The sequence below is a fragment of the Astatotilapia calliptera genome, chromosome 2 (genome assembly GCF_900246225.1).
Source record: "Astatotilapia calliptera chromosome 2, fAstCal1.2, whole genome shotgun sequence".
Classification (NCBI taxonomy): Eukaryota; Metazoa; Chordata; class Actinopteri; order Cichliformes; family Cichlidae; genus Astatotilapia; species Astatotilapia calliptera.
In genome coordinates this window covers 36,175,687-36,194,156 of record NC_039303.1, presented here as the reverse complement: position 1 = coordinate 36,194,156, position 18,470 = coordinate 36,175,687, and the positions used below count along the sequence as shown (strand labels likewise).

General features: G+C 40.2%; 4 protein-coding genes across 9 annotated transcripts in view; 2 read left to right on the top strand and 2 right to left on the bottom strand.

The window, feature by feature from the left end:
• Positions 1-6,082, top strand: part of med12 (mediator complex subunit 12) — a 33,161-nt gene extending 27,079 nt beyond the window's left edge. Inside the window, exons 34-43 of one of the 6 annotated variants that reach the window (XM_026146379.1) lie at positions 219-368; positions 629-991; positions 1,098-1,227; positions 1,361-1,575; positions 1,754-1,828; positions 2,028-2,248; positions 2,384-2,549; positions 3,058-3,264; positions 5,316-5,397; positions 5,490-6,082. In XM_026146379.1, coding sequence (XP_026002164.1) covers positions 219-368; positions 629-991; positions 1,098-1,227; positions 1,361-1,575; positions 1,754-1,828; positions 2,028-2,248; positions 2,384-2,549; positions 3,058-3,264; positions 5,316-5,397; positions 5,490-5,527 — 1,647 coding nt within the window. In that variant the 3' untranslated portion in view covers positions 5,528-6,082. Of the gene's footprint in view, positions 1-218; positions 369-628; positions 992-1,097; positions 1,240-1,360; positions 1,576-1,753; positions 1,829-2,027; positions 2,249-2,383; positions 2,550-3,057; positions 3,277-5,315; positions 5,398-5,489 lie in introns of all 6 variants that reach the window. The other 5 variants (XM_026146371.1, XM_026146353.1, XM_026146343.1 and 2 more) reach the window with 5 other exon arrangements.
• A 90-nt stretch (positions 6,083-6,172) lies between these two features.
• On the bottom strand, positions 6,173-9,573 carry mars2 (methionyl-tRNA synthetase 2, mitochondrial). The gene is made up of 3 exons (XM_026146393.1): positions 9,113-9,573; positions 8,433-8,767; positions 6,173-8,090 (listed from the first exon to the last, which is right to left on the bottom strand). The coding sequence occupies exons 1-3, from the start codon at positions 9,387-9,389 to the stop codon at positions 6,912-6,914; spliced, it is 1,791 nt and encodes a 596-aa protein (XP_026002178.1). The 5' UTR covers positions 9,390-9,573; the 3' UTR covers positions 6,173-6,911.
• A 2,306-nt stretch (positions 9,574-11,879) lies between these two features.
• Positions 11,880-16,125, top strand: LOC113008690 (magnesium transporter NIPA2). The gene is made up of 6 exons (XM_026146310.1): positions 11,880-12,383; positions 12,581-12,713; positions 13,957-14,013; positions 14,315-14,405; positions 14,660-14,820; positions 14,942-16,125. The coding sequence occupies exons 2-6, from the start codon at positions 12,581-12,583 to the stop codon at positions 15,574-15,576; spliced, it is 1,077 nt and encodes a 358-aa protein (XP_026002095.1). The 5' UTR covers positions 11,880-12,383; the 3' UTR covers positions 15,577-16,125.
• A 435-nt stretch (positions 16,126-16,560) lies between these two features.
• timm8a (translocase of inner mitochondrial membrane 8 homolog A (yeast)) lies at positions 16,561-17,659 on the bottom strand. The gene is made up of 2 exons (XM_026146319.1): positions 17,402-17,659; positions 16,561-16,786 (listed from the first exon to the last, which is right to left on the bottom strand). Exons 1-2 carry the CDS (start codon positions 17,510-17,512, stop codon positions 16,625-16,627), a joined length of 273 nt encoding a protein of 90 aa, XP_026002104.1. The 5' UTR covers positions 17,513-17,659; the 3' UTR covers positions 16,561-16,624.
• Positions 17,660-18,470: the final 811 nt, after the last annotated feature.

Here is an 18,470-nt window from a genome sequence, read left to right as displayed (position 1 = left end):
ATTGCTTTTTCACCTTAAGTGCAAAAGGCTTGTTTACTTTGAAGACTAAAGGTCATGGTTAATTCTAGCTGTAACTATCTTGGTTATTGATCATTTTGCATGTGAAGGCAGCCAAAGTAATGGCTTTGCTCATGTAGACATTAAATGAGAAGAACTGCATTTTGCCCATGTAAAGTTAAGTTTTATTAACACTCACTCCATCTGTTTTGTGTCCACAGAAAGAACTTGGAGATCGGCAGTCAGAAAGTTTGGAAAAGGTTCGCCAGCTTCTGCCGCTGCCCAAGCAAACCCGCGATGTCATAACCTGTGAACCTCAGGGTTCGCTGATAGACACTAAGGGCAACAAGATAGCTGGCTTTGAGAAGGAGGTAAACACTTTCTTTTTATTTGTCAATATACATCCTGTACATTAGGCTTAAAAAATTAGATGTACACAGTTTTTATATTTTGAAAGAGGGGTAGAGAAGTATGTTGAAGACAACTAAAGATGCAAATACTGCAGCTTGTAAAGATAAATACAAGTTAAGGTCACAGGAAAACCAGATAAATCTGCAACGAACTGATGCTAACTTGATGATTTTGAATTTAGCAAGAGTTTAGTAAGTTTAATTTGTCTCTGATCTATCAGGGTCTTCAAGTATCTACTAAACAAAAGATTTCTCCGTGGGATGTTTTTGAGGGTCTGAAACACTCCGCCCCTCTCTCCTGGGGCTGGTTTGGTACAGTACGTGTGGACCGTAAGGTGACTAAATTTGAGGAGCAGCAGCGATTCCTCCTTTATCACACCCACCTGAAGCCCAAACCACGTAGCTATTACCTGGAGCCTCTTCCCCTACCCCCTGAAGAGGAGGAACCCCTGACACCTGTCTCACAGGAACCAGAGAAGATGATAGAGGTGGTGAAGACGGAGAAGAATGTAGCCACTGTGCCACCAGAGTCCAACAAAAAGTCCAAGTCCAAGAAAAAGAAAACTCCTTCTAACAAAACAGAGGTCTGTTATCCTGCCAATTGATGTTTTTGCTATTAAATATGAGAGATCATTATATTTGAAACATTGATTTCCAAACTTAAATAAATACTTTATCCTCTGTGACTAGGACTATAACCGAACACCAGGTCCTGCATATACAAGTATGGCACCAGAGTTGATGCAGAACCCCACATATCCCAGGACCATGCCCTATAATCCACAGAACGTGTACACACAGAGCCAGCCTCTACCTCCAGGTCAGATTACAGGTCAGATAGTAACTGCAGGATACTCTCATCATTATGACTTATGCTGCTGTAGCACCCAAGAGGAATTGCCACAGCTGGAACATCTGGGATTGAGACTTGTGTTTTATTTGTTTCTCCACAGGAGGTCCAGGTTTAGATGTTCCATACAGACAACCAAACCGCAGCCAAATTAGCAAAATGATGCCCGCTCGGCCTAGTTATCCAGGCATGATGCCAGGCATGCCGGGAAGCATGCCTGGCATCATGGGACCAGACAAACAGTACCAAATGACCTTTAAGCCCCATGCTACCATGCCACAAGGCCCGAATCTGCGACACCAACTACAGGTCAGACTGGTGAGTCTGTACCTCTGACATGTCAAGCAATACTTACTCCTTGAGAATAGTTGTGCCACCTTAGCACTATTTAGTAAACTTAAACAGACGTAGTTTGTGTTTAACTGCTGCTTAAATTCTGATCCTTGATTGTTTTTGTAGTAGAGAAAAATGAGTAATTCAATTTTTGTGTTTTCAGCATCAAAATCCAAATGCATTAGGGCAGATTAGACAAATGCCACCAAACCAACAATATACTTCAATGCAATCCCAGGTAAGTGGTGTTTTTTTTTTTTGTTTTTTTTTTGTCACATTTAACACAAGGTTGTATCAAACATGATACCATAGACCACAGACCGTTTTTGAAATCTGTCCTATATTTTGCCTGTGGTCTTTCCTGGTTTTGTCTGCAGTTGTCTCCTCCTTGCTTGGCTTGAATTATCAACATTGTTTTTATTTGTGCTATACCACAGGGCTATACCACATACGGATCACACATGGGAATGCAGCAGCATCCATCTCAAAGTGGTAGTATAGTACCTCATTCCTATGGCAACCAAAATTTCCCAGGCGCACATCCTGGAGCCAACCCTGCTGTAGTGGAACCTCTAAGGCAACAGAGGTCAAGTGGGTATCTTCTCCAGCAGGCCCCACAGCCCACAGGCTACCCACAGAGTATGCAGAACACACAGAGGTCAGTATTATGTTGCAAGTAAATCTGCTAGTTTGATAATTATTAGCACTTAGAAGTCTTTGTGTCTTTTTGTCCTTGTTATGCTTGCTGTATTGTTGCATATGCTAATTTTTCTTATTGGCTTGTACATATCAGGTTTCCCCACCAGCAACTCCAGCAGAATCCTATCATGCCATCCCATCTCGGGCAAATGGGACAAGGTGTCCATCCAGGCTTGTCCAGGCCCAATCAGATATTAACAGAACAGCAGCAACAATTAGTGCAGCAGCAGCAGTACCTCAGACAACATGCAGCGATGAGGGTATGTCACTTATATGAAGTTAGTCACATCTTGGCCATGGCTTGGGTTTTCTTAAAACAGAAAAAAAGTTGCCTGATGCAGCCTTAAGAACTAAAAACAGGTTGATGGAAGGCTGTGCTTAAAAGGCATGGCCTGTAAAAGCAGAGAAAGTTCCTCTTCTAGCATAGATTAAAGTTCTAACAGCACATCACTACTGTGTTAGAAGTGTAGTGGTATTGAATAACGTTAACTTTACTTTTAAACACGTCACAGCTAAATGTTTCCTCCTATGCTGAATAAAAGTTGTTCCCAACAAAATTAGTCTTATCTCAGATTGATAGGATTGGTTCCCTAGCTTTGTCTTCTACCATATTAGGGGGGAAACACCATTTGGACATGTTAACTTGTTTAAATCTGCATCTTTTGAGATTAAATCCAGTATGCAAGAGGCCCTTGCTGTTCTTTCAGCTGTTGTGGTGCATTATTGAAATTTACAAGCTTTTTCTGTGTTATGTTTCCCCAACCAAAGCAGGCACAACAACATCAACAGCAACAGCAGCAGCAGCAGCAGCAACAGCAGCAGCAACAGCAGCAGCAGCAGGTCCAACCACAGCAGGTTCCTCCTCAACAGCAGGTTCCACAGCAGCAACAGCCACAGGTGACGGCTGTGCCTCCACCGGGCCAGGCACAGAACCAGGGCCTGAGCATGCAGCCGCTGCCACCGCAGCAACCCATGGTAGGAGTCCAGGTGATTTTAGTGGCTTTTAGTACTCCAGGCATTCGCAGGATTTATTCATCACGACTGGACAGGTGGCAGGTGCTGGGAAGTTTTCGTGGAAACGTCATCTGTATTTAAATATGTTTTGGATGTGGCGAGATAAACTAAAGGATTAAGAGTTGTTGTTATGCTGCTAAATAATTATTTAAAGTCTGTGTTCAGTTATCACAAAAAATAATTCACAAGAGTTGAAAATTTCTAAACATAATAGTTTAGTAATTTAGTTTAATATTTAGTAATAATAGTTTAGAAAGCTTAAATTAGTGATTTGAACACAATGACAGAAATTAATCCAGGAAAAATACAAGTCAATATAATTAACTGCCTGAAAAACGGACCTTTTTATTGAGCAATAGCACAAATGACTGACATGTAATGACATGTTTTAGCTTAGTAATGATCAAAACATGTAAAATCAAGTTAAAACCAATCTACCAATTTACACTCAGTGTAACAACTTCTGCAAGGGTTTTAGCCTCACTGAAGATAAATGCCAAGAATAAGACTAATCATTTTAGACTTGAGAAAAAGAATTGTTGACACTCACAAATAGGCCTGTTCGATATAACAATATATATCGGATGACGATATAAAAACATCTGTCCTTTCATTTTACGCTATCGTTTGTTTCGTGGTGTCGCAAAATAAACTGTTTACAACAATATTTTTTCATGGTTTCGATGGTCACTGTAGTGGCTGTATTCATTTCTCAAAGTTCTCTCTTTCTCTTATATTTAATAAAACCACACTACGGACGGACAAGCGCCTGTTTTTATGTGTTGTCGTTAGCAACAACGACAGTAACACCATCACGTGTCCGCTTGTTTATGTTCCACATAAACCTTTCACAATAAAGCTCAAGATCCTGTTGAGACTTTTCAAAATAAACTGAATCACGTGAAAGAGCAGATTATTTACGGATGAGAAGTAAAAAAGAGCCGTCAGGTGCTAAAAAATAAACCTTAGACTCAAACGTTAGAACAGGCTTCTCCCCGCAGCACGCCGTGTAATAAATACTCACAAAGAAAACGGCGCCGTTACAACTTATGTCTAAAAATGTATCGTTTCATGCATCGGTTAAAACTCCAGCTACACGACGCGCAGCTGGAAACACTTCACGCAAGTCGAGCTGCCCGAGATTCACAGAAATTACAGAAAATGTTACATTTTTGTGATTTACATCGTTATCGGACGATAGAATTCTTATATCGGAATATGAGATTTTGGTCATATTGCACAGCCCTACTCACAAAGCAGGAAATGGCTATACAAAGTTATCACTGCATTTCCAAGTGCCAAGAACTGGAGTGAAAAGTATCATCAGGAAATTCTAAGAGAGCCACACAGCACAGAAGGCGGCTGGCAGAGGTAGGAAGCGAAATGTTTCTGGAGAGAAAACCGATGAGAGATGTGTTTAAAGACCCCAGAACAACTGCCAAGACACTAGTGAATTTGTTAGCCAACTCGACAGTCACTAGGATCCTGCACTGAAAAACTCCACTTCTGCAGAAGAGACACTTTAAAGCCAGACTGAAGTGTGCTAAGGACAACCTGGAGAGGGACCATGCATACTGGAAGTGCATCCTTTGGTCAGATGAGATGAAACTAGAGCCAGCAGCAAAACCGGGTCTGGGTCATCACTTTGTCTTACAGGATGATAGCAATCCAAAACATACGTCATTCCTGGTGAAGAACTCCCTACCGAAGACCAGCGTGAACATTATCGAGTGGCCGATCAGTTTGTGATCATTTACCAGCCCACTTGAGCATTCAGGCACCCCAAATATTCAGTTGCTGCTAAATGGCTGCTTTTTAAATAAATCAAGGTTAAAGGAGAGAGACTGGCCAGTTTTACTAAGGTTTCTGTGGACTATTGTCATCTTGCATTAACCCTGGGTTAGTAGGGCTGCTCTGACTTCCAAGTTGGAAATCCAGCTTGAGTTTATTTAAAATGAGTTAATTTGGATAAAGGTGCAAAAATAGTTTTAAGTACCCTCTCTCTCTTTTAGTTCCCACGACAGGGAATGCAGCAGACTCAGCAGCAACAGCAGACCGCAGCGCTGGTCAGACAGCTGCAACAGCAACTATCAAGTAAGTCAGAAACCTCTTCAGTGGCATCTTCTCACATTTCTAATGCGTGTTCATTGTTCCACATTTGTAAACCTTTCCCCTCTGTTTTCCAGGTACACAACCATCACAGGGCACCAACTCTTATTACTGATAATGTTTGTTCATAGTGGTGGGCAGAGTGGAGGCCCTGCTCTGTGGATTGGGGGAATACATGTGTCCTGTCCCATGAAGGTAGTTAGGAGGGATGACTTGAAGGCACAAAGGACCACCAAACAGATTAACGAAATCCAATATTGACCACAATCAGAGATGATCTTGTGTCACTTGTGTAATTATAGAATATCAATGGAGTGATCCTTATCTGAAGTAAACACGTAATGCTTAATGATGGAGCCTATGTAAAGAAAAAAATTACCACAAATTATAAGAATAATGCAATTTTTTTTTCAATTTGTACAATTTTTCTCAGTTTCGTGTATTTCTCATTAAAAATCATGTCAGTTTTTAATGTCTGGTACTTGTGTTAGCTGCCTCTTTTAAAACCGGGTAGTGAAAGTTTTTATCTTTCGCTGCTCTTTTTCAAGCTCTGGGAGAAGGAAAATGACAACGAGTGCATAAAATGTATCAAACTGATGTAAATACCACCGTAAATGACTGTTTTGTAAAAGTGTTCCAATAATGAGTAAATAAAACGGTGTTCTTATTACAAGGACTGTGAAAGTGAACCAGCTAAATGGGACTGAGGCATCAGTTCATTATTCACGTCTGTGTGTTTAATATTGGGAGAGAGGGGGAAGGCATACTGGTAAAGTTGGTGTGTTTCCTCAGCTTGCGACCATAGTGATTAGTAAAAAGAGTGGAAGGACACTTTGACTAACAACTGTTCAGAGACTGGGCAGCTATGAAATATGTAGTATTTAATTATGTTTTTTTTCAGTACAACTAATCTTGGAGTTTTCAAAAAAAAATTTCAACACAGAGAAATACAAACAGCAAGGTGTAAAGGCCCTGTATACACGTGTAACTATACAGGTGTTTTCATTTCAGCTTAACAGTGTTTAGAATAGAGTTTCAATCCAGACAGTATGACATCCAACAGTAGAATAAAAAGATGTTGAATCATGGCTCCATTCGGTTTAGAGTGATGATATTAAAACAAAGGCTTCAGCTGTTTTCAGACAGGAACTGTCGATTTTTGGAATCCGAATGAGACTGATGTCCTTTCTCACATGTAGCACTCAACAAGAAATGACTTCAGATATATTCTCACTACTGGAAATGTGCTGCAGTATAAAGTGTGCAGATAGCAGTGAATGCACTTAGGTACTTTGATGCAAGCGCAATCAGATATAAACCCTTATCCTAACGAGGTTTTAGATGAAAGCTGGCCTAATGTGCAGTGTGACTGAGTTAGATCTTTGTGTTCTCACACCCACCACTGAGGAAAAGGTTCATGGTTGCAATGCATGTGTGACAACTCTCACACTGTGAAACTTACTTTTGAGATTACATTAAAAAACAAACCCACACCATCCTCATTTCAAATTTGCAGACTTTTTTGTTTTCTTAGGTTTTTGTTTATCGGCATTATGAGGTTCCAAGCGACTGAAAAGCACTCCGCTGTCAGATCCTAGTGCTCTTCCTTCAAAAGGACAGTCCATTCCTTGGTACCTCGCCAGGAAGTTCAGACCTGCCCAGCTCCTCTCGTGCGGTTGCACCCCAAGTCGTGACAGCAATTTGTTAGAAGTCTCTGGTACAATTGGCTGGAGAAGTGTGCCATATATCCTCAGACACTCAAGAGAGATATGAATGAGGGTGTCTACCCAGCGCTGGTCTTCATTGTTTTTCCTATCCAGTTTCCAGGGTGTGTGGCGCTGGACAAACCCGTTAGTGAGCCTCACACAGGCACTGATGGCCTCCAGAGCTTTGTATATATGCATAGCCTCATAGTGCTTTTCCACCACAGCTGGGAGTTTCTGTATAGCATCCAACATGTGGTAGTCTTCATGCACAGCTCTGCCTCCGTGTGCTCTGGGGAAGGACTGAGGACAGAAAGAGGGGTAGACCTGAGCTGGGTTGAGAGCTGGTGCCGTGCAGCGGTTAAGCAAACCACCCAGAGAGTCTGCGAGCTCTGCGTTGAGCAGCTTGGCAACTTTGTCATCTGTGTAATCACAGTCCGAGTCAGGAACACCCTGACGCAGGAGAAAGTATCTCATACCATCAGCTGTAAACATTTGTGAGCGTTCAAGAGGATCGACCACATTTCCCAAACTTTTAGACATCTTCTTTCCTCCTACTGTCCAGTGGGAGTGCACATGAATCACCTGTGGCAGTGGCAGTCCAGCTCCTAGGAGAAAAGCTGGCCAGTAGATGGCGTGAAATTTTAGGATGTCCTTTCCTATAACATGGCGGGCCACATGCCACCATTGGTTGTGTTTATCTGGATATCCTGCTACTGTGAGGTAGTTCACCAGAGCATCTAGCCATACGTAGATAGTCTGTTCATCATCTCCGGGGACTGGGATCCCCCACTGAAGACGGCTTCTCTGACGGGACACCGAGAGGTCAGGAAGGTCTTCCTGCAACCACTTAAGTACGGCCTGGTGAAAACGCTCAGGCTGTACAGCCTGAGGATTTCCTCTGAGCCAGTCAAGCAGCTGAGATTGAAACGCAGACAAGCGAAACATATAGTTCTCCTCTTTCATCCACTCCACCTGCAAAACAGTGGCGAGATAATCTGTTTTTGAAACTTTGTTAATGAAGTTAAAATAGCTTCATATAAACACTGAAAAGGGGAAAACGGATAAAAATCTCCATTTCACAATTCGTTTGGGAAGCATTTTCAGTGTTTATTTGGCAGGGCAGTAGAGCACAGACAGGAACTACATGCAGTAAATAGTCTGTGGTAAAATCGAACCCATTGTTAGGCTCCACGTACTCAGCAAATGTCACACACTAAAGATTAGAGGCTCAAGTTAGCGTATTTTTCCTAGACTTCTTAAAGCTCCTCAAGAGACAAAAGGAAAAAGTTGTTTGCACGGTTTGATTGAAATTACCTTGTGTCCACTCTCCAGCGACACTTTGATCTCCTTCCCTAATGAGTCCAAAGCATCACCGACTTGAGAGGGCATAAGAAAGCTTTCATCTTGCGTGGAGTACCAGCCTTCGTAACTCCCCTTGTAGATGAGCCCTTTGTTCCACAGCACCGACCAGAAATGCTCCACAGCCTCACGGTGTCTCTGCTCGGTGGTTCTTATGTAGTCTGTGTACGATATGTTGCAGCTACTGAAGAGATGTCTGAACTGCTTGGACACACCCGTGCAGAAGGTCAGGGGATCTTTTCCTGCAGCTTCAGCAGCTTGTTGGATTTTCAAGCCATGTTCATCAGTGCCTGAATGTATGACAAACATAACAAGAGCATCATCAAAAGCAAAAAGTCAACTGAGCAATAATAATGGTTAAAATTAAAATGCATTCCACTCACAATCATATAAAACAGAAAACGAACTAATTTACTTTTTCAACAGTTTCAAAATGTCAAAATTATAAGGTGATCACAGAAGAGTTTTATGTCAACATCTTAGTCTTTTCTTCTCTGTTATACCATTTTCTCGTTTGCCCTGATCTGTTCAGTGTAAGGCTTAAAATGGTGTATAACAAAGACCTTAATACCTATAGACACCCATTAATTAAAGTAACATGAAAAACGAACACTTAGCGTAAATGGAAGATTTACCTGTTGCAAACTTTGAGTTAAATCCCTGCAGTAGTTTGTACCTGTGTAAGCAGTCTGCTAAGACAGCTGAGTAAAGGTGTCCTAAATGAGGTGAAGCGTTGACATAGAAGATGGGAGTAGTTATATAGTAACTTCTGTCATCTTTGCATAGCTGAGTGCTCAAAGCAGCGCTGCTCCGATGTTCCCAGAGAGGTGGAACCGGTGATAAAAACTGCTTTTGATGGAGTCTGTAAACCGCTCTACATCCTCTGGTAGCAAACAGAAAGGGGAACCTCATAGTTGGATACCAAGCGACGTCCACATGAAGACCAAAACACGATACTGAATCCACGTAGTGTAGAGTGTTAGCGTAAAACCGGCAAATTCAGTTCAATGTAACCCTGGAATCCATGTGTTTCATTGCCTGTGAAGGTTGAGGCTTCTTCCGGTTTCTACGAATAACAATAATTTGTCCAATGAAAACGCTGTATGTTGCGCATTGACTATCAACCACCAATCAGATTACAAGGTGTATTTTCCCCCTATTTCTTTCTTATTTTTCCTTATTTTTCTCTTTAATTTAGTGTTACCGCTGATATTCTAACACATATTAAAAAAAGAAACTATACAAAAAGCAAAATATTTACGGTAAAAAAAAAAAAAACTACATCGATTTCAGTGGGACGTTTTTTTTAAACTTTGAATTTATTGACAAAAAACAGACTAGGAAGTTGACATGTGCACAGGCACATGGTTTCAGTGAGGTAAATACAAAGGATTTGGTTTTTTTTTTAATCCACTCATCACAATTAAGTTGTTGAGTTGTTGCATATATTAATACAACAATGTGCTTAATAAAATGCACATTGTTGATGTGATTATTATTGGAGCACAGTTCAAACAAAACTGTGATTGTTCGAATCTTCTTCCAAACCTTGGCAAAGTAGTGACACATCTGAATAACTTGTTCCCCCCTTTCCTCACTCAAACCAGATCCTGGGATACTTGAATTCCTCCAGAAACATGTCCCCACTCCAGAGTGAGCACTCCACCTGTTCTGGCTGAAGACCATGGCCTCAGACTTTGAAGTCACAAAACACATGCAGACTGGTTGGCAAACTCCCATGCACACTCAGTTATCCTCAACAGGATAAATAGATGGTCCAGCGCTCCACCAGCGCAAGAAAACAACATTGCTCTTCCCGAATCTGGGGTTCAACTAATGGACAAACTCTCCTTTCCAGTAACCCCGCTTCCTCTACAGAAGACGTGTCAGTAGGATTAAAGAGGTTCACAAAGTATTCCTTCTACTGCTTGTCTATGCCCTTAGTCGAAGTCAGCAGTGGTGGAGCACTGCTTTCCCCGCCTGATTTCCTGATGATTGGCCAAATTTTCTGGATTTGGTGGATTTACTGTATCCACTGATAGCTTCGTCGAAATACGAATTATTTTGTATTGGTGAGTCCAGTGAGCGGTGTCAAACAAATCATTTTTGCTGGCAAAAAGAAACTTCCAATTGTCAATCATTATTACTAACGAGAAGTTAGTATGCCTTGGCTTTGTCAAGTTAAAAGATATTTTAGAACGTTCAGCACCACTTCTGAAAAGATTTAAGTGGTCCTGTGTATATGTTTGACTCTGTATATATACTTTTGTCCCAGTGTGGATTAGAGAAAATCCAAAATAAATCCAATTTTTTATTGCTTTGTAAAGTCAGTGAACATGTGTTCCATATAATTTAATCTACCATGGAAATTTTTCAAAGAAATCATCAAAAATTACCATCACATTCATGCCCATGACAAGTAAACTCCTGACCACAACTGTATATCTACTTAATAATACTGTAAATATTATTAAATATTGATATTGCCTGATGTTATCAACTGTCAGCATTATTTAAGTAATGTATAATATTTTTTTAAGTTTACATATTAAACTTACAAAAATATTTTCCAATTCTCCAGAACCAGAAAATGTAGATTATAAAATTGTAAAAGTTTAGATTTTAAAAAGGTGATGATGGTTGCCTTTACGTGGAATACTAATATACTAATACTAATAGCTAAGATTGATTCATTTAAGCAACTTTCTAAATCTACCTTGCTGAACTTTATAATAGTTACTATTACAAAGGTAGTAGATCCAACCCTTGTGAGCTAATAAAAAATGTGTTTATTTTTAATAAAAATTATATAGTAACAGTGTTAAAAACAGTGTAGGACAAGGCAACAGGGTCGAATAGCTATATTTGCTTTATTTGTAGATAATGTAATGTGGAATGTAATGTACTGTGGAAGTCAGGGATGAACGTAGTTAATAAAAGAATGAAACTGTGAAATTCATTTGTCTTCTTTTGATAATATGGGTAACAGGGACTTGTAATGGTTAGAGTGACATACTTTAGTCAGAAAAGCTTGGACAAATACAAAATATGTCAAAGGGACTGACCTTTGGTCTACCATTGGTGTTAGCACGGGACTTGATCATGTCACTTCTTCTTTATCATGCCACCTCATTGTTTTGTCTCTTCCTTTTTGAGGCTAAATAGGTTTCGGTAACAAGGCTGCACATATTTTGTGGGAACTTGCTGTGGATATATACTTTTTTTTTTTAACTATCCTGATGTTTAGAAAAGGTTTAAAAAAGGTTGAACAATTATAGATATGTTAACGAATTCAAAACAATCAAGTTAATGTAAAACTCATTTAAAATCCTATAGTGTATAAGACATGTCATTATCAGCAAGTAGGGACAAGAGAAAAATGCAATTTGTCTGTGTTTTAAATAATATTTTGGAACCACGTTTTAAACAACTAGGTACATTTTATCTTAGTAGAAGTGTGTTTTACACAACAAACATGTTGTCGTATTTCATACAGAAAATGTCCTGCAACTGTAGACTGACCCTTTACTGTTTTATCAGTATCATATTCTAACACCTTTCTCTGTTATTTCTTCTACGACTTTCTTTCCAGTACTTTGTTGATGTTATTAAGGAAAACAGCCATTATAACTAAATATCACGAAAATAATTTAATCTGTAATCCCGTATGAAAACATGGCGAGCAGCTGTTTGTTTGACCGGTAGCAGATAACCGTTTCCAAGACGATCACAAGGAAGTTGCTTGGTGACGACCAGCCAATCAGCTGCTTCTCCTCCCGCGGTCCGCAATGAATGTGACGAATAGCTTTAATGTGACGACGGAGGTAAAACATTTCACAAAATGTGACGTTAGCCGACCGGCTAAAGCTGAATTGCACTAAAACAAACTACAAGCAAATCAGAGCGGTACGTACTTTCATATTGCTCCGCTTTTACGGTCGTTTTAATGGGTAGTTTCAGTTCGTCGCGGTACGGTCAGCCTGTCATGTGACTTCTTTAAACATGAGCTTTCCGGCGCTCGATGCCTGGAAAGTTTCGTGTTTGAAGTAGGTCGACCATTTTTACACCCGGAACATGTTTAACTGCATTATCCGCTGTTTCAGATGGAGGTGACGCGGTTGGACTTCTACATTGGCCTCTCACTAGCTGTGAGCTCCAGTGTTTTTATCGGCTCAAGTTTCATCTTGAAGAAGAAAGGCCTGCTCCGATTGGCCAGCAAGGGGTCCATGCGAGCAGGTGATACAACAAAACTCAACTGTAGCGAAGTTTATGCGAGCGCGCGAAGAGATTTTTAGAACACGTAGTTGTATCAACAACAACAACAACACGATAAAGTAACCCTTAAAGCTGAATTGTTATTGCAATTGTCATGATGGAAATGATCCAGCTTTCATTATCAACAGTAAGATGGAGGGAGCTTAGTTGTCATGCAGCTGTGTTGCATTCACATACTTTGAGACTCTTACTCGCTTAACTATCACGTAAGACTAAAAATTTAATCATTGCATCGAAGTCTGACATTTTAGAGGGAAAATGACAGAATATTGGACTTTTCTGTGACAATAAACAAGTCAGCTCATCTAAAAAGCACAACTATGAGAAAACGTGGCATATTAATTTGAGAAAAAAATGTAAGAGATTTCCTTGTGACTTCTCCTATGTGATTCTGACACCTAGGTATGCAGAAACCACTGCACTGTAGCACCAAAGCTGCTAGTCACAGTATGCCAGTGGTATTTAACCCTGTTTTACAAGAGTTTACTAAAAGACACACCCATCTGGTACAGTAAAGATTTATCCCTTATTACAAATGAAATTAGATTTATTTATGTATGTTTTTTAAACAAAGAATGGATTTACTTTTTAGGGATTTACTAGTTAACCAGGAGTTAATATGTATAATAAAGCTTCAAGACATAGAGAAGCATTAAATGCTTACATTTAAGAAGCAGTAAATATGTAATATTTTGCTTTTGACAAAATGACTCAAAATGACTCATGGACTATAGTTCTTCCATAAATACATAGGCATTTCTATTAATGTCTTATTACTGTATTATTATTATTATATAAACAGCAGTTTAGCTTTTTGATATGGAATTGATTTAAACTACTTTATAAAACCTCGGGCTTTGTAACTGAGAACTTTATATCATGTTTTATGAGTTAATCATAATCCGTAAGGTCCTTGAGATGTTGGCTGTTTTGAACTGCATAAATAAAATCGAGATAAGTTGTGGAAAACTACAGCTATATGTTGTAGTGCAAAAGAAGACAGGTGTACCTGAATAATAAAAATATACTACAGCGGGTATCGGAAGGGCTGTGCACATTCAAGCTACCGCAGTACATTGTGTAACTTATGATTAGTAACATTAACCTGGTTGTTCATAAATGTACCAACAATGATGGTTTTGAGGGCGAAATCTGCAGCTGTTATTGTGAAATCTACTGCAGTTTCTCTTTGTGCAACTAACAGGTCAAGGGGGCCATGCTTACCTGAAAGAATGGCTGTGGTGGGCAGGATTAATTTCAAGTAAGTGAATCTTTGGCAGATTTAATCCTGCCCTGTAAACGGGCAACAAGGTCAGGATTCTTCCTAGAAACACTGTCTTCTTTGTTTTCTTAAAACAAAACAAGGCATTTGTGGGTTGTTTTTTTTTTTTTTTTGCTGGTGACGTGGCAGTAAGCACTGCACCCACACCAAATATTCCAAGTACACATTCCTTCAAAGAGCACATTTGCACATGTGGGTTTGGAAGAAAATATTTAACCTAAGCAGCTGCACCAGATATGAATATATCTGCATGCTAATGACGATCTTTGCTGTGTTGCAGTGGGAGCTGGAGAGGCTGCCAACTTTGCCGCATATGCATTTGCACCAGCCACACTTGTGACTCCACTAGGAGCATTGAGTGTACTTGTCAGGTAAACGTTTTAAAGGTTTAATGTATTATGTTGTATACTAGTATTATTAATGAAGGATGCATGTTGGAAATGCATCTGAGATTGAAAATGATCCCCAATAAATACAGTATATTTACTATGGTTTGAAATATCTATATATTTGCTAAAAGCTGTTGCTTTCACTTTTTTCCACTATGAAAGAAATACCCTTCTAAATATGGAACAGTACCATTTGTGCCAATGCTGCCTCTGCTGTGTATGTTTTTCATCTCCAGTGCCGTGCTGTCCTCTTACTTTCTGAACGAGAGGTTGAATGTGCATGGGAAGATTGGTTGTTTGCTTTGCGTCTTGGGCTCCACAGTCATGGTTATCCATGCACCGCAGGAAGAAGAGGTGGCTTCCCTCAGTGCCATGTCTGAGAAGCTCCTGGATCCAGGTATGACCAGACCTGCTTTGCTGTGATCTGATTAACAACACTGTGGAAGCTGAATCCCTGAAAGGAGCTGGATGTTTGATTTTTTTCAGGTTACTAACTCATTCTTGAATGCTCCCGTTAGGTTTCATTGTGTTTGCTGTGTGCGTTGTGGGAAGCAGTCTGATTCTTATCTGTGCTGTGGCTCCGCGTTTTGGACAGAAGAATGTGCTGGTCTACATCCTGATCTGCTCTGTGATTGGCTCGCTCTCTGTGTCTTGTGTCAAGGGCCTGGGCATTGGCATTAAGGAGCTGTTTGCCGGGACAGCGGTGCTGAAGGAACCTTTGTTCTGGGCCTTAATCATCTGCCTGGTAATCTGTGTCAGCCTTCAAATCAACTACCTGAACAAAGCCCTTGACATTTTTAACACATCACTAGTGACTCCCATTTATTACGTCTTCTTCACCACGTCTGTCATGGCCTGCTCGGCCATCCTCTTCAAGGAATGGTTAAGAATGAACATAGATGGAATAGTGGGAACAATCAGTGGGTTCTTGACCATCATTTTGGGAATTTTTCTCCTCCATGCCTTTAAAGACATTACATTTACCTGGGATTCCCTCCCACTTTATCTGAGGAAAGGTCCTCAGGGCTTTCCATGGGGCCAACAGCCATACTTGGCTCTTCCCAGCTATGACTTGCAAGCACAAGACGAGATGAATCTTCCCAGAGAAGGAGCCACAAATGGAGGGTGGGGTATACACCAGAGAGCACCTTAAAGAGGGCCAGTATTGTTATTATCACTACAAAGTCATTCTAAAACTTTAATGCATATCACAGCTTTACAATCTATCTTACAAAAAAGCGAGGAGGATGGGAGAGGAGGCTTTAAAATGAGAGTAATGCTATCAGTACACTGGATTTTATTTAAAATTAGTTGTCCACATCATACTGGTGTGTACATTTGGGTTTTTTTTTTTTCCAACATATTGAGTTAAAAAGTAGCCTTCACAAGCCAGATTGTGCCTTCTGTTACTGAAAACTATAACCAAAGTTTTGCACCTTTAGCTTTCATCATGCTTAAAAATGTGTGAGCTTATTTAAATGCAGTCAGTGTTAAAGTCTTAATTTGCTCTGAGTCGATGATGTCAGTTACTGAATTACCTCAGTATTACACACAAACCACACCAAAGAATGCTGTCTACTTGTATAAATGTCTACCTAATGTGTGCAAGCTGTAACAAATTGCTGCGTTAACTGTGTTTTGGATGTTTGATAATGCCGATTAAAACACATTTACAACATCATGTCACTGCACTCTTCCAAAAGATGGACAATATTGTTTGGTTTTTCTTTTTGTTAAATTTATTTATTGCATATGTTCAGCCTCGGCTGCTGATCATGCCTCTTCTGTCAAGACATCTTTAGTTCCTTTCATTACACCAGCATGTAGTTAAGTCCTCTTGCTGCAAGTAAACCCCCCAGCAGGCCAGCTTAGTGTGTTTTTGCACATTTTGTGAGTTTTCACATTCAGACTCAGTTTTAAAGCTTGAGCTCTGTGACTTGACAAAAACAGAGTTTAGGTTTGTGGCTTTGTTTGTTTTTTTCTCAACACTCAGATGCCAGCAGAAGACAAATAAAAAAAACTACAGGAGTCCATGCTCGATGTTACTTTCAGGCACTTGTATGAAAAGGTAACACTTTAGATTCCTTTTCCCCCCATTGGCTGGACAGTTCTTCAAGGTACTGTACAGACAGCAGGGTCAGAGGTACGGTCCCTCTCAGAGCAGTGCCCGTGTGCCTCGTTAGCGCTCTGAGAGACAGTTTTTAGTCTGACATGGTCTCTGAGAACGACCCCCGGCTCCTCTGAGTCTGTTCCAGTCTGTTTAAGATGAACTGGCTGGTGTCGATGAATCGCTCCACGCAGTTAACAAAGCACGCTTCCGTCCTCGAGTCCAGCTTCGGCCCGGGTTTATCCATACACTTCTCCTGGAAACAGAGACACGATTAAAAGGAAATGTAACGGCAAGATTGGATACAGCGCCAGAGTTCCTGTTACAAAGTACCAACTTTACGTCAGCGCGTGATGTGCCCCAGCTGTGACCTCAGCACGCAGTGCGGCACTCCACGATTCGGACGTGTTGCTCAGACACTCGAAGTCGAAGCCAAAAGTGTTTTTAAACCAGTTATTCAGGAAATTCTTAGGCGGTCCTTCGTGACCTCACACGTCTGCCTTTTGCCCGCTTTGACATGAACATTAAAATACTACATGTCCGTCCACCTCGCTTCACTCCGATACTCCTTATCTAAAGCGCCAGCTATACCAAGCCGGGGTATAGTGAATAGTATAGTGTCTCTAACACTTTATTACTGAATCCCTGCTTTGACATAGCGGTAAGGGTCGCCTAAGAAAAGCGGTGCGACCCGGTGTTTGTAAACGGCTAAAATCAATTTTTAATATAGTTTTCTGTCCACGGCCAGTAAAAACGGAAGCCTAAAATTGTGTATAATATAAGACACACCAGCCATCAGTCAAAAAAACCAGATATATTTATACACATAGCAAATGGCAGAGCTGAGCTGGTAGCGTAACGCTCATCTTACCCAGCAGACCTCCGTCATTTGATGCACCAGCTGCTGAAATCGTTGTTTCTGAGACTCGATTTCGATGAACTGCTGAAGCTGAGGGTCAGCTGTCGCTCCCTGGCTGTCCATACTTGCTTATAAAGAGGTCGTACTAGTAATATTTTGCAAACTGTAAATGCTTAATGGCTTTATTGCTGACCTTCACGTGTGTGTGCACGACGGGAAACGGGAAGTAGTTCAGCCAATCACAGAGCACGTTTGTGTGACAAGCATCGTCATCCTGTACACGTAGACTTTCGTAACAACTACGGTCAAGTGAGCCCTCACTTACAAAGTCACATTCAGGATGCAATGGTCTCTGTTCCATCAGCCATATTTTATTGGGCCAATTTTGTAACAGATATTGAATGGAAAAAAGTTTGGACTTTACCACAAAGGTTTTTCTTGACAAACAAAATTAAAGAGATTTCCTTTAAGTTGATTCATAGGTTTTACCCTACCAAACAATATTTGTCCAAATTTATGGCTGAAATAAATGTAAATTGTACCTTCTGTCAAGAGCAACCTGAAACAGTTTCTCATCTGTTTTGGTCGTGTAAATTTACGTGTAAATTCTGGAAGGATTTCCACAAGTTTATTACTGACTCTGTTCTCCCTAATCTTCAACTGTACTATAAGGATGTTATCTTTGGCTATTATAATTTTAAAGACAAGGACAATGATGCTTTCTTCTTTATAAATTTGGTTTTATTTTTGGCAAAATTTCATATACACAAAAGCAAAGTCCTCGGCAGAAAGCCTGAACTTCTTGTATTAAAAATGGAACTTGCACAATATATAAGGACAATCTCCTCATCAAAAAACACGAAGGCTCTCAAGACTGTTAACATCTGTAACCGATTGAAACTGCTAACTTGATTTTGGCTCTTGCAAACTTTTGTTTATTTATGTTCCCCTTGATTTATTTTATTTTTTGTACTCACTTTTGTCTTACTGTCTTTGTCACTCTTTCTGTTCCTCATTGTACTACCACAATGTTATCTTTTATGTGATCCCTGTTTTACTTGACTGTATGTCTATAATGTGA

Bases quoted from the DNA above. Each gene is read 5' to 3' on its own strand.
- mars2 (XM_026146393.1), bottom strand. From the start codon at position 9,389: ATGAGGTTCCCCTTTCTGTTTGCTACCAGAGGATGTAGAGCGGTTTAC. The intron at 8,768-9,112 runs GTAAATCTTCCA...TCATACATTCAG, and splicing joins TAACTCAAAGTTTGCAACAG to GCACTGATGAACATGGCTTG. The intron at 8,091-8,432 runs GTAATTTCAATC...ACTGTTTTGCAG, and splicing joins CGCTGGAGAGTGGACACAAG to GTGGAGTGGATGAAAGAGGA.
- timm8a (XM_026146319.1), bottom strand. From the start codon at position 17,512: ATGGACAGCCAGGGAGCGACAGCTGACCCTCAGCTTCAGCAGTTCATC. The intron at 16,787-17,401 runs GTAAGATGAGCG...CTCTGTTTCCAG, and splicing joins AAATGACGGAGGTCTGCTGG to GAGAAGTGTATGGATAAACC.
- LOC113008690 (XM_026146310.1), top strand. From the start codon at position 12,581: ATGGAGGTGACGCGGTTGGACTTCTACATTGGCCTCTCACTAGCTGTG. The intron at 14,014-14,314 runs GTAAGTGAATCT...GCTGTGTTGCAG, and splicing joins GTGGGCAGGATTAATTTCAA to TGGGAGCTGGAGAGGCTGCC. The intron at 14,821-14,941 runs GTATGACCAGAC...TGCTCCCGTTAG, and splicing joins TGAGAAGCTCCTGGATCCAG to GTTTCATTGTGTTTGCTGTG.